The sequence below is a fragment of the Aphis gossypii genome, chromosome 1 (genome assembly GCF_020184175.1).
Source record: "Aphis gossypii isolate Hap1 chromosome 1, ASM2018417v2, whole genome shotgun sequence".
Taxonomy (NCBI): domain Eukaryota; kingdom Metazoa; phylum Arthropoda; class Insecta; order Hemiptera; family Aphididae; genus Aphis; species Aphis gossypii.
Genome location: NC_065530.1, coordinates 28449725 through 28465261, shown reverse-complemented (window position 1 = coordinate 28465261; position 15537 = coordinate 28449725). Strand labels below are relative to the sequence as shown.

The 15537-nt window shown below is 26.2% G+C and overlaps 1 protein-coding gene and 2 pseudogenes across 3 annotated transcripts; 1 reads left to right on the top strand and 2 right to left on the bottom strand.

Moving 5' to 3' along the window:
* Nucleotides 1-5947: 5947 nt before the first annotated feature.
* On the bottom strand, nt 5948-7031 carry LOC114124599 (uncharacterized; annotated as a pseudogene).
* Nucleotides 7032-7077: 46 nt separating this feature from the next.
* LOC126548849 (uncharacterized) lies at nt 7078-7693 on the bottom strand (annotated as a pseudogene).
* A 780-nt stretch (nt 7694-8473) lies between these two features.
* Nucleotides 8474-14935, top strand: LOC114124578 (E3 SUMO-protein ligase ZBED1). Of its 3 annotated transcripts, none has more exons than XM_050210701.1 (7): nt 8474-8667; nt 11855-12363; nt 12515-12820; nt 12887-13111; nt 13267-13757; nt 13825-14039; nt 14128-14935. In XM_050210701.1, exons 1-7 carry the CDS (start codon nt 8589-8591, stop codon nt 14478-14480), a joined length of 2178 nt encoding a protein of 725 aa, XP_050066658.1. In that variant the 5' UTR covers nt 8474-8588; the 3' UTR covers nt 14481-14935. The 3 variants fall into 3 exon arrangements, with proteins under 3 accessions (XP_050066658.1, XP_050066644.1, XP_027843670.1); XM_050210687.1 differs by lacking the exon at nt 8474-8667 and adding an exon at nt 9021-9500; XM_027987869.2 differs by lacking the exon at nt 8474-8667 and adding an exon at nt 11401-11724.
* Nucleotides 14936-15537: the final 602 nt, after the last annotated feature.

Sequence of the window (15537 nt, the reverse complement as noted above, 5' to 3'; positions counted from 1 at the left end):
GAATTTAAATTTTTTTACGAAATATTGTACCTAACAATAACGATTTATCCTCAAACGATTTTAAATATTTGTTATTATTCAAAAAATATAAGTTGTAGATACTTGAAAATTTCACCAATTATTTAGATTGGCATTTTCTTTACATGATTTAATTTTCAAAATATTTTGATTTTTTTTTTTTTTTTTGAGCTATTTATAGACAACTGAATTTTTCAATTTTTCTGAAAAAATTTTTTTAAAGTTTCGATAAATTTCTTTGGTCCAATAAAAATACTTGAAAATTTAATACAATGTTTCTCATAAGTTACTCTTATAGTGAATTAAAAATTATAAGAATACATCGGCACAATTTTTTTTTATTAGCATTTGAAGTTCAAATATTGACAAAAATTCGTCAAAATCATGAATATTTGCAAATTTCTTTGTAGGTATAATTCATAAAAAATTTGGGTAAGTAGCTAAGAGTTAAAAATTTATTATAAGTTAAGCTTACAATAATTATAAAAGAACTTAAATTTTGGTCTATTCAGGCCATTAAAACATAAACCACCTTTTTCATCATCCACTGGAAATTATATCCTAGGCTGACAAACCATCTTCGTTCAGAATCGTTTTTTGTATACAATCATAACTATCATTGGATTCAAATTTAACACTTATAATATATTATAATAGTGATCTACACGGCACCTAATGTACAGCAGAGTGGTACCCACTTACCCGCTTTTTATAATCCATATTGTTCTTGGTGTAACTTGGCCGTTATTCTTATAAAATGTTATGTACTTGTAATGAATAATATTCTTAACAATCAACTATATTATTTTTTAAATTCAGTGTTTATAAACATTAAATCAATGTATTGAGATCTTTTAGCTAAACATTATTTATTTTAACTAACGTAATAAAATGAATACAAAATGTTTAATTCAACAGTTCATTAGGATAATATACTTAAAGAAAATAAAGATTTAATAAAACTACAAAAATCAAATAGTTTCTCAAGGATGAGGCGGCAAGACATTTCCTTTGATACAGCTATTTTAAACTATTTCGCTGCATGAATTGCACTTGGGTTGATTCTATTCAGTGAAGCATACTATTATATATGACATTTTTGTTGAATTTTTCCGATACTTTAATAGTTATTCTGCTATTCGGGGCAGAGATAAAATCAAAAAATCAGAAATCATCAAAATCGGTCCATTCTTGAATTAAAATTTATAAATGATGTAACTAACCCGACTTTGTTTTATTTATATATACATATATAATATATTATGCATAAAACAAAAAGTAAGTATGTATAATGTAGTGAATTAATTATAATTTACTTATTAGTTAAAACTCATTCGACACCCTCAATGTCAAAATTTTTTCATTATTATTGTATCATAATTTGTATGAATATTATCCAGAGAAAAATAATTTTTTTATCGCAGTTTCGTGTGTGACCCTTGATTCCTGAGTTACTATAATCAATATAATTTTACTATGTTAATAGTTAATACTATTTACCAAGGGATACATCTTATATAAAACACTCAATATTTCAAAATTTACCTATGTTTTTGTAAATGTCATTTTTAAAATATCTGTTAGGTTAAGTTGGTTATAAAGTATAAGTTTTTATTTTTTTACCACCGTCGTTTGGAACAGCATCATGTATTATTAAAAGAAAGAAATATATTCTGAGTATTTTAATATATTAATAAGATTTCAGTAGATATTTAAAGTTTTCTTGAGTTGAGTAGTGGGAAAACATTTTTTGAGGTACCCCTGTGTTATTAGTTATTACACTCCAGTAGTTTTAACTACTTTTCAGAAATTCTTTTTGACTTATTTGTTAACTTTGAATTATTTCAAGAAAGAATTCTGATTTGGAAAAAAGAATTAAAAATTTATGTGTCCATTTAAACATTAAAAAAAGTAAATGATAAAAAAATTTTGTTTTGTTATTACTTAAAATATATGTATGTAAAAATTAATAAGTTATTACATCATGATGACCTCTCGTAATTTATTAGTTTTGATATAGTTCTATGGCTTAGTGAACCCATAATTTTAATGTATTTTAATGTCTCTAACTTAAAAACTGAGTACGACAAACCTATTTTGTTTTCACCAAAACTTAGAAATTATTTAAAAGTAAGTATGATTAAGTTATATTTATATTATTTTTACCTATTGTGTTGAAAACCACACAATTTGAGAGTATAATTTTAAAAAATCAATAAGTTGATAAATAGTTTAATTTAACAAAATATAATAATTGAGTGAAAAGCACCAACATAAAACTCTCTCCTTTCAACCTATCAGTCATTGATTTTGTAATTTACATGCGGTAATGAATTTGTATTATTGTATACAATAACTTAATTTAGGAAAGCATTGAATGGTTTTTATTAACTATTAAAATGTATAATTGTATAAGTAATAAGTACTTTTAAAATATTTAAATCCTATCTTTTATATGATACAAACATTTCGTCCAAAATAAATGTAATTAATATGCAATCTAATTCTTGTATAAAAATATTTATTATATTATATTATTATTTTTATAATATAATCAATGATAATACTCAATGAGTAAATTTGATATACAGATATACTATAATACATAAATAACAATTAAGTATACATATATTATAAAGGAAAGGAATATTACCTACTAATATTAGTTTGTAACCTTCAAACTTTTTGGAGTTTTTCTGATTTATTTAAAAGAAAATAGTTTTAATTGCTTTAAGAGATCCGGATATCTATGTATATTGAATCGACTTAGGGATTTGGTGACCTAATGTAGATAATAGTGGGCGTGTGTGGTTATTTACGTGTTTAGTCAAAATACTTGAAAATTTAATTTTAAGTTCCTCAGTTAGTCTTACATACTACTATACCTATAGTGATTCAAAAATTATACATACTTAGGCACAATTTTTTTCATTTTTTGCGTTTGAAGTTCAAATATTGACAAAATTCGTCAAAATCATTAATATTTGCTAATTTTTTTGTAGTTAAAAATTTTTAAAAAAATGTATGTGTAACTGAGTAAAATTCAATACAAGATTTTGTATAAATTTGGTTTACAATAAGTATAAAAGAAGTTGAGAGTTGATAAATTAAAAAAATATTATCTTAAGTACCGCTATACATTTTTACGAAATCCAAAATTCACGCGTAAAATAACGATTTACTACTTACTAGGTATCAAATAATTTAGAGATTTTTGTAAAGTAAAAATTACTAGTCGTAAAAACTTGAAACATACACCTGTTGGCAGTTATTTAAATTGGCGGCATCTTCTATAGAAGATTTTATTTTGGCAAATATAAGTTTCTACATGAGAATACGAGATCTCTAGGTCTCCTACTATGGTACTACCTATCACTTAGTAGGTAAAAAAAAATGCATTTATTAGTTTCTACACAATAGAATAAGGTAGTACCTAGGTACTATGTCGTATGTAAATTTCTTAACTGCGTATATTATTATATTAAAATAATTCAATACAAATATACAATATACTTATTACATTCTTTATAATAATATAATTTATTAATTTATAAGTTATCAATCTAATATCGGTTACAATGCTACATCATATGATACCTATACATCTTACATTTTAATCTAATAAAACTAAAAATAATTTTCTTTTACCGTGTAGGAATTTAACGTTACTGACGTACTTGTCTTCCTCTATATTGGATCTTACATATAGGTAGGAGCAGTGGCGTCGAAGTCTATATTGAGGCTTCTTTTTTGAAAAATGTGGCCGGTAGGCCTCTTTATATTAACATCATATAACTTGTATTATATTTCACACTCCTTCCACATTTTTTTTTTTACTGCAATAAATATTAAGGCTACTATTGTACAGCAGAGCGTTACCCACTTGGCCATCCTTTGGTTTATTTGAATCCACATTCCACGTGGTCAGAGAGTTTTTTATTTGTGTTTGTGTCACCACTCACCTCATAGGCGTGCGCAGGTCTCTTTTCCAGGTATGTAGAAGGCTGCCACTATGCGGATACAGGGGAGGGGCAATGGGGGATGGGATATTGAAAAATGGTCTTTGGTGCAGCTGCATGCCCTACATACCCCCTGCGCACGCCTATGACTCACCTTATTATATCATAGATATAAACTACTACTTCGAGTCAGGTAAGGTGCATGATATATTTTATATAATAGTGATTAAAATGTAATATGTATACATATATTCTATAGATGATGTACTTGATCAAATTCTTAAATACACGACCTCGAGAGCCCTTCAACGATCAAGAGTAAGGTAATAGCATAAATTTAATAGGTATCTACCTACTTATAACTGATCGGTGATGTTATTCTCCAGCACTTATAAGTGTAGGGAAGTGTCCCACAGATTCTGTTTATTTATACTCACTATACTTACTACTTAGAATATTATGACTTAGTTTATGTATAGTATCTAATATTAACATTAGGTATATCATTTACACCAATCGTATAGAACGTTTTACTTTTTATTAAATTTATTAATCAATTTAATTAATTTTTTTTTCTACGTTAATAAAAAGTGCGTCCAACAAATGTTCAATTTATTTGAAAAAAAAAAAATTTAAAACTAATTAAATACATTTTACAGAAAAATAAATAGATATACCTACTTATTTTATACTTACATCATAATATTATATATTTAAAAAAAATAAGAAGAAAATGTATAATTATATAATATAAAAAAAAAAAATGCAATTATTATTTCAATACCTAAATATAATTAATTTCCTGATAAAACAGACTTTTATAGACCAAATAGTCTTTTACCAGTATACTTGCAAAAATTATGGAAAAAATATTCCTCAAAAGACTACATTCAATTTCTAACGAAAAAATATAGGTATACCTGAATTCGGGAGGCGGAAAAAATGACCACGGAAAAAAAACCCACGGAAAAAAAGCCCAAAAAATAAAACCCACGGAAAAAAAACCCAAATTAAAAAACACACACCGGAAAAAAAGCCCATGGAAAAAAAGTGCTATCATTGTAATCTTATATTATGAAATATTTTATAAACTGTAGTTGATTGTTAATTATACAATGGATTTACAATCATATAATATATTTTTAATAATAAATAATAATATTTTTAAAATAATTTTATCATATAATTATTTAATAGAACATAGGAACAAAATATTAAAAATACAAAATATTTTCGTTTGTGGTAACATAATAATAACTAATAATTATAATACGAGAGATCGCATAGTCATAATAATTAAATAATATAATAATTTAAAAAAATAATTTTCGATAGTAGTCTATAAAAAAAAAGTTAAACTCATTTAAGCAAAATCAACATTGATTAAGGGTTAATTAATAATCATTGATTACATTTGTTTATCATTTGAGACAATAATAAAATAGTGTCAAAACGATAACAATCAATAGTTAATACTATTAGTACTACTAATACTACTTTTATACAATATTAAATTGTTGAATTATAAGGTTAATTATAATAATAACTTGTAGGCTATACCTATACATAAAAAAATTAAAATTAACTTAACTGTATAATAATGATAATTAATAAAAAGCTAAGTTAAAACATTATAAAATTTAATTGAATTGCTAAAAAGTATGTATGTATGTATGTATAATTTAATAAAGTATTATATTTTACTACTGTAAATATTATTTAAAATATGTATTTATAAATAAATGTAAATATATTATGTATAACATATTTTTTTGGGCTTTTTTTCCGGCGTGTGTTTTTTAGTTTGGGTTTTTTTTCCGTAGGTTTTTTTTGGGGGGTTTTTTTTCCGTGGGTTTTTTTTCCGTGGTCATTTTTTCCGCGATTCCCTGAATTCTAATTTGGTTATTGCCCTTAAAACGCTACATTCCACCAACTGTATAGAGTCGTCGATCTTAATACTGCTACCTCCCTCAAAAAGAAGAAATACTGTTTTGAAATATTCCTAGACATGCAAGCATTTGACCTATGGGGGGTATTTTACGCAAACGCGAGGACGACGCAGTTCCTACTCGCCTTTATGTACCATTTACGTAATAGTAATCAAAATAAAACAAAAGGTCTTCTGCATGAGGTGGTATATTTTCTTTTAAGCACGTCATTCCATCTAGCACTTTACCCAGGGGCAGAAAAGCTAAGCTATCAATCATACCACAATATTTTCTAAATTCACTATCTTCTTTGTACCTAAATGGTTTCCAAACCAAGTTTTTGTGATTTCCTATGAGTGGACTGACACAAATGATAAAAATACCCATTTATTGTAATGTGATTTCCTAAAATATTTTTAGCGACATTTATTACACCTAATTCAAAATCCAAGTATAAGTATCTTATAGAGCTGGATACATATGACATATCGCGAGTTTTACATTCATTTATTATAATATTTAACATTTCCTCGTGTATAACTTGAGTTTTTCGCTCAAGAATACAATAAACAGTTGTACCAAACACTGATTTTTTTTGTACACGTATCACATATAATTGTTTAAAAAATTCAGGAGCCAGGCCAAAGTTTCCATCGCTATACCATGTATCCAACTCAGCTAGTAAACACAATCCTATATTGGTGGCAAACATAATAATTCTTTCACTGCAGATATTTGAGCCGTTATCGTAAAGTAAAAATTTTTCTTGATCCTATTCTTTATATTCACCTATTAAATTTTGAATTAAATAAGTACCTATATGTTTTAATAATCAATTTCTATTTTAATAATGTAATTGTTGGCCGCAGAGGTGTAAAGTATTTAAATATTGGTATTCAAATACTTTTTTACGGTATTGAATACTAATTTATTTGAAATATTTTTATACTTCTAAATATATTATTTTATTAAAAATCAAAATGTCACATCTCGCAAATTATACACGAAAAAATATTTATACTATAAAACCAGACATTTAAACTGTATAATTTATTTCATAGATTAAAGTTTAAATGAAGTGATTATGAATTTTGAGAACTAAAATATTATGTTTACGACTTAGCATTTTATCATCGGATTATTATTTTTTTTTATAAGTATTTGAAAAGTATTTGAGTAATACTCAAAATTCAAATACGTTGGATAAATAAGTATTTGGATATTAGGGAATCTAAATACAATTTTCAACAATATTTTTTTTATTTTCTATTTACTATTTTATTTTTACTCAAATATCTTGCTTAAGAATTAAGCGAATATTTAAAAAATAGTTTTAAAAATTTTAATTTACCTTCAACAATTATTTCTGACAGACATCTCGGTTTTAGTAGATTTTTATACCCTCTATGATTTCGAATAGTTCTTTTTAAGTAATTTTCTTTTAGCGATTCGGCTAATACCTACACTCTCCGGAACATAAAGTATGGTACTTGAAAAAATTTGACTAGGTGCGTTGTTAGATATTTTGGCATTAGCCTTCATAATTTTTTGAATTTTTACTGTATAGAAACCATGTTTTCATTCGCCTCGTATACGTGATCATGTTCAATGGAGAGTAAAGTTGGACTATCTATATTTAAATCTGTTTATAAAATACAGGGACACTTCATTGAACTTGATTTAGTACATCTCCAACGAATCATAGTATTGCATTCTTTTTGAATGTTGTTCTAATATCCACCGTATGCAATCTGAGGTTTTTTTATTATTATTTCGAATCACTTCCATTATATCGTATATCCGCACTATTTATTCAAAATAACCAAAATTTTATACGAATATAACCAGATGAACGAAAAATTCGTACTGAAGAGAATATCATACTTAACAGATAGAGAATACTTACACACCTTTAACTAAAAATAATCACAACAATAACTAGATATATGAACCAAAAAAACCACATAAAATGTTGTAGATACTTATAGATACCCATAATAGTTTCCAGATAGGGTCATCATTTTTAAGATAAAGTCAAATGACAATTACTTTTACTGCTATATATATTAATCTTTTATATTTCAAATGTATTATATTTATACCTATATAGTCTAAAATATTTGGTGTATTATTTTATTAAATATTATTATGAATTATGATATAAAAGTATATAAAAATTTAAAATTATAAAATGTACACTAGGTATAATTAATAAGTGTTAATATGTATTTAGTAAGTACGGGGCTTTTTTTTACCGTATTTTTTTTCTGGGGCTTTTTTTTCGATTACCTATTTTTCGACCGAACCACCAAACTGTGGTCAAATACTGTACATGTACAGTATTTGCTGTGGTTCAATTCTCATCACCATGACAAAATATCTATTAATATCTATATAATCTATTTTGTCATGCTCATCACGATTTAAGATATCTATACTTAAATCTTGTATTATCCAAGTATATCTTAAATCATGGTTCTCACATAGATTAAAATTTATTATCTATGGGTTCTCATCATAGAGTAATATTACTCTATGGTTCTCATGGGGAGCGCATAGAAAATCCGAAAATATTGTGGTCGTAAATCGTAATTCGCATTTTCGCAGTATATTAAAACAATTATTTAATTTTACTTTATTTTAACACATTATCGTTGTGGGTTCAAGTGAGATAAAGCAATTAATGTTGGAGTCTAATTTTAAAGATGTAGATGATTGTGACAAGGATCCAACCTGGAATAACCGTGGAAATCATACTTTTGGTTAGTATTATAATAGTACAACCAAAGAACAAACGTTAATAATTTATGATTCTTAATTATAATTTTAGATTGTACTTGTACCTATTTTGATTTAAATATTATTCATTTTGATAATAATAATGTAATAAACCATCAACAAATATTGGTAATTACTAATACTTTTCTTAATACAAAATACTTAGGTACATAAAATTATAAAATATATTAATTACTTTTATTTATACTTTTATTATTATAGATATTGATTTATTGTCTGTAATAAATGATCTTAGTGATTGAAATAATGACATACAATCTGGTTAATAGAACTTCTTTTTATCACCTATGGCTATGTTATAATAGTATATTTTAGTCTTATACAACTATAGGTAATATTTTAGATACTTTTCATATAAATGCATCTGACAACTTATTATCACCTATTCCTTGTCAACGTTGTCCCTGAACTATAATACAACTGTTGAGCCACAAGCTTCTCGTCCATGGAGACCTGATGACAATGTTATAATTATTAACAATTTGTTTTTTGATAATTAGAATAAATGTGTAGGATTACACCCAGATCTCATTGACGTGCTCCTAGAAGAAACACCGATGGATTTTTATAACTGTATTGTTAGTGATAAATGATGATGTAATACAGAAGATTGTTGTGGAAACTAATTCATTTGCAGCTCAAGAGATGTTTTCAAAAAGTGATATTGTATCACTACATGCACGTATTAAAAAATGGTATGTCACTGACCCATATGAGATCGAAGATTTTTTTAGTCTGTTAATTTGGTCAGGATTGGTCTCACTCCCTTCATATGAGTTATATTGGAGCACATCAGGTATTTAAGTATTTTTAATACTACGTTTTGAATAATAATGAGCCGAAATCGTTTCAAATGATTTTGAATCTTTTAAAATGATATGATCCACTTTGTTGACAATGAAAGTGCTGATAAATCAAATAAATAGTACAAATTAAGTAGTCTTAATGATGATATCATGTTTAACTCATATAATTATATGCGACATATAATTATATAAGTGAAGAATTATGCATCGATGAATTATTGGTATAATTTATGAGGAGACTTGTTTTCAAACAATATATAAAAAGTAAAAGAGACAGGTTAAAGAAATTTAAATTGAGTATTTCTTCTTGCTGTACTATAGCAATTAAAGTATATGCTGAAAAAGAGGATTCAATTATTAATAGTGTTGAAACTAATGTAGTCATGGATTTATCTGAGCCATACTTAGATTATGGTAGAATGTTAGACATTGATAATTGTTACTCTAGCATTAAATTAGCAGAACTTTTGCAGTCAAGGAAAACACACTTAGTAAAAACCATAAGAAATAATAGAAAGCCTAACCCTTTAGAAATAAAATCAAAACAATTAAAGAGAAAAAATTATCTCAATAAGAACTGAAAAGTTCAACAAACGTTTTAGTACTAAATTGACAAGATAAATGTAATTAATTAATGTTTTATAGTGATATTTTATTTAACAAAAACAGAAAAATAAATTCAAAATCTAAGAGTTGTTTTAGATTACAATATTGGTGAAAACATCTATAGACCAATCAGATCAAATGAGCTCTTATTCTAATTCTCTTCAAAGTGTAGAAAAGTTGCACTTGACTTACTCCTAAATGTTAGTGTTATTAATGAATTATATTATTTATAGTACAGGACTAATAAAGTAACTTCATCAACAATGTCTGTCACATAATTTTGAAAAAGACTTGCGGAACAATTGACTAGAAAGCCAACAATTTACAGAAATTACACCTAGTTATAACCAACATAATTTTAAAAAAAGGTAGAAGAAGTGGATGTACTATATGTCTATATGTTATGCACTTATGCCCAAAAGGTAGAGAACATACACAAAATCATACAAGAATTATACTAACAAACTAACAAAGTGTATTGCATATTTGCATGTAGAAAATACTACTGTTCCACATGTTTTTTTTTGAGGACCTTAAAGTTAGAAATAAATAGTTAAATTAAATTCTTGAATTTTGAGTATTTGAGTATTTTATATAATGTAATAACTCATTATTTTACAAGTTAATGTAATCTATGTTGAATATTGTATAAGTTATCATTATCATTATATTATTTAAATGTATTGATTTATACTTAAATCTAAATTTATAAATAGGTAGGTATTGGTTTCAATTAGTTTATGGTAGAAATTAATGGCATTCATGCAATTTCATTACACTTAGAAAATCAAACCGATGAGATCATAATAGGTTCTTATTTGTGAAGATTTTTAGTTTTGAGGGACCAATTTAAATCTAAAGATAATAGTCATAGGTAATTATTTAGTAGGTAAATTCCGTATGGCGTACGAGGTTCATTTTGTGGTTTCTTTACTTTCATTTATAATTAGTTCAAAAATATAATTAACATGTTAAGTAAGCCATTTAAAATGTAAGTGTGAAATTTCAAGTCATTTTAAAAATAAACCTATGAAAAACCCTGTGACGGTGATAACCGATAAAATTTGGTGAGACCCTATTTTCAATTTTGGTATCATGGCGGTCAATCGGTCAATATGTTTTGCATGAAGACTAGAGATATATTTAGTCTTCATGGTGTTGTGTTTTAATTTTGTTTATTTTTGTATTTATTTGATATAATGTTATCAAAACTTCTATTTATTACTTAGTAAATTAATTGATATTTAAAATTGGGTATTATTTATAATCGACATTTGGCTGCACTGGAATACGACCCGTTAAGGAGTTGTTTGGAAACGATATCTCACTAACAAACTTAGAACATCGATCGATGTTTTTTTACTCAGGTTTTGATTTTCTGTATGGAGGTTATTTCTTCCTTTGTTGTTTTATACTCCTATACGAAAATTGATTTCGATAAAAGCAATATAATTATCGTATTATCGATAGTCAACAGTTCATAAAATATCCGAATTTTGGAGGCAAATTTTAAGTATAAATTCATTATGAATCGGAGTAACAAAATATCAATTGAATTAAACCCATTTTTACAATCGACATCACAAACTCCGCCTGGAACATCAAACAGTAAGCAGTGGATTTATTTGAATTTTATAAAAAAACGTATTGTGTTAAAATTCATAAAAAAAATCAAAATCAAAAAACAATTTATCAAATAATTTCTTGTAGTTTTTAAACACGATGGTTAATATTACAGATGGCAAAAAAAAAAAAAGCAAACGTCCTTATACTAAAATACAACCAGACCGTTCTAACACCGAAACTGTCAGTTATCAAAAATTGGTTGTACCAAAGCGTATGCATAGTCCCTATTGGAAGTATTTTGGGTTTCCAGCGTCAGACAGTGGTACTATACTTACTCAAGATAGGATTATATGCATACTTTGTAAAAAGCAGTTTGCTTATAAAAGTAATACTACCAACTTGAGAGTACACTTACAAAGCAGACATAAGACTGAACTAATGGTATTGGAAATGGGGTCCTCAAAAGATGGAAGCCCAAAAAAAAGGCATGGCAAAAATGAACTTATGTTATTAGCTACTTCTGAAGGCCAAGTGGATGTAAATAGGTCAAACTGCAGGATAAAACAACAGGATGTATACATACAAGGAGAAATTAATGAACAGTTTGTTGGGGAAAATGTTGCTAATATCCAAGAACAAACTCCTCAGATGTCGGTTATTTTTCAAGATATTGATAATTCAGTAGGTATTTTTAATTAATATTATTTTAAATCTTTCTTTATTATAAATATAATTAATTAACAATAAAGTAATAAAATTTTGTTTTGTTGTAAATTATTTTTTCACTATCTACTTTAAATAAAATATACAAAATAAATTCTTTGTTTTTCAGTCAAATGATGTGATCAATAAACTTGTATCAGATGCAATTACTGAATTTGTTATAACTGATCTTCATTTACCAGATATTGTAGAAGGTAAGGGTTTTCAACGTCTTATTGCTACATTAAGGTCTCCATGTGAAATTCCAGGAAAATATAAATTAGAACAGTACATAATACCAAGAATTTATGAAACTACCAGATCCACCGTTCTTAATAGTATTTCAAACAGTTGCAGCACTTTTGCATTAGGTATAGAAGAATGGAAATGTTCTAGCTTAAATGTTTATATTACAATAAGTGTATTTTTCCAACAGGTAATTTAATTTATGAGAGTTTATAACTTAAAAATATTCTAATTTTTTATTATTTAATATATACAGTTGGACAAAGAAGGTTTATGTATTAAACAACTAGCCACAATTTTATGTAATCCTAACAGAACTGCTAATGAATGGTGTGGAATATTGGGTTCATTGTTTATAAATTGGAACATTAATATTGATCAAGTAAAAACTGTCATCAAAGCATTTACAAATAATAATTTAGATGCAGCGTTGAGAACTCAAGGTTTTGTTTTGATACCTTGCCTAATTTATGAATTACAAGTGTGTACAATTTAAGATTATTTTATTTTATTTATTTTATGGATTTAGCCTTTTGACAAAAAGTAAACATTCATAAACAATTTTAAAGTAACTACAAGAGCATTAAGAATAGTTTAATTATTTGGTAATTTAATTATTATTATATATATTTTTAGAATTTATGTACCAAAAGTTGTTTTGAAACTGAAGAAGTATTAAATGTTTTAACAAAATGTAGAACAGTTTCTGCTAAACTACATCACCATAATGCTTTAACATCTGTCACAGTTCAGGATAATGTTGTTCAAGTATTTAATTCATTTCTTAGTAGAGAATACCCACAAATTTGGACAACTACTTACCACTATTTAGAACGTTTTGTTCAACGGAAAGAGACCATAAAAAGTTTATGCAATACCTTGGACATTGGATTTTTTCCACATGAGTTGTTAACTGATAAAGACTGGTCAGTTATTGAAGATGTTGTTACAACTCTCGAGCCTTTAAAAGTTACTGTTACTACTCTTAGCGAAGAAAAGATACCATTGATATCATTATTAAAACCTTTAATTAATCAGTTAACAAGCCACCATCTGAAAGTAAAACCCAATGATTCAAATCTTGCTGCCAGTTTAAAAAATACGTTTGCCAACGAACTTCACTGGAAGTAAGAATATAATATAATATCATCAATAGTTTTTAATGATTTACTTATTAACCATATCAATTTTTAGGTATAATAATATTGATGTTCAAACATTTTTACACATAGCAACATTATTAGATCCAAGATTCAAAGATTTTCCTATGACTGAAGGCGAAGAACATCTTCCAACAATAAAACAAGAATTAGTAAAAATGGTTGAAACCGAAGGTTCTGTGCCTTATGATACTAAATCAAATGTGACAGAAATTGACCCAGATGTGTCTAAAAAACCTAGAATTTCAGGTTAGTGTTTCAATAGTAATATATAAAAATAACATTTTTAAAATAATTATAAGTATAATTGCAATTAATTTTATTTATGGTTGTTTAGGTATTGGATTCTTGCTTGGAAGTGTTGCTAATGTAAAAAGTTCTCCTATTGTTAATAAACATAATATGTCACTTGAAGATAGACTTAATTTAGAAATTGCTCAGTATGAATCTGAGCGAACTCCTTGTCTTGAAGAGTGTCCACTTATGTGGTGGTCTCGAATGTCATCAAAATGTCAAAATCTCATAAGGCTTGCAAGAAAACACTTTGTATATGCTCTTAGTGGATCATCTAGTAAATTACCCCTAGAGTTGCAAACTCTGTATTATATTAAAAGATCACAAATAAACCAAGATCTAGTAGATAAAATGCTGTTTATTAATGCAAACACAGTTGAAAATAATTGTTCATAAAAAAGTTATTTATTTAAACTAAAAGACGAGAATTCTTTTACATTTTACTCCCCCTACTAACATTTAATAGGTAATATATATCATTTTAATTATAACATTTATTGTTTTACTATTAAGGTTTTATTTTTATATATTATAATTATGACTTTATAAGTGATACATTACATTTCATACTTTTTCAACTGTAGCTAATTTCTCTGACTATTCATTAAGTTGCATTTGTTAAATTTAAAATGTTTTATGTATTCTATTCGTGCTAATATGATATTATAATATGAATAATTGATAAATATTGCCTTTTCCATTTTATTTTTTATTAGTCTGTAACATGTATAAATATAAAGTAGTTATTGAAATAACTAATTAGTTGTATTTGTAAATAAATATTTATGTTTGTATAAATTATTTAATTTAAATTTGCAAAAATAACAATAAAAATTGAACTGAGATTTGAAGTTATGATCTAACTATGAGTATTTCATTTTATAAATCAATAGTATATTATTAACTTTCTTGCTAAATTTTAATTGATAATTACAGAAACAATACATAATTTTTTTAGCCTTATAAAATGTTTTGAATTATACATACATTTTTATTTTACATGTAAAATAGTAAAAGATAGGTTTATTATCCCATTTAGGCTAGGATCACACTAAGTGTTTTGTCGGTTGCCGACCAACCGGAGCCGATCCACAAAACATTAAAATAAAATAGGTTAATAGGTTTTTATTTTAATTTTTTTTCTTAAATATAAAACGCGTTATCAGAGTCAGACTAGACTGATTTGCAGAGCCGTATAAAACTGTCAGGACGCAACCGCAACATGTTGCGGTTGCATCGACAAAACACATAGTGTGATCGTGATCCTAGCCTAAAAGAAATTTTCTCTTTTGGAACTACATGCAACTTGGATAAACAAATTCATAGAAAATTATTTTTAGGGTTTAAATATTAGTATTTAACCTATTATTTGACTTGAAAGTTAAAAGTAATAATTAAAATTAATATTAAATAGATTTCAGTTATATTAAGCTGACTGATATGCATAACTTCA

Bases quoted from the DNA above. Each gene is read 5' to 3' on its own strand.
- LOC114124578 (XM_050210687.1), top strand. From the start codon at position 9,350: ATGTTTTCAAAAAGTGATATTGTATCACTACATGCACGTATTAAAAAA. The intron at 13,112-13,266 runs GTGTGTACAATT...ATATATTTTTAG, and splicing joins GCCTAATTTATGAATTACAA to AATTTATGTACCAAAAGTTG. The intron at 14,040-14,127 runs GTTAGTGTTTCA...ATGGTTGTTTAG, and splicing joins TAAAAAACCTAGAATTTCAG to GTATTGGATTCTTGCTTGGA.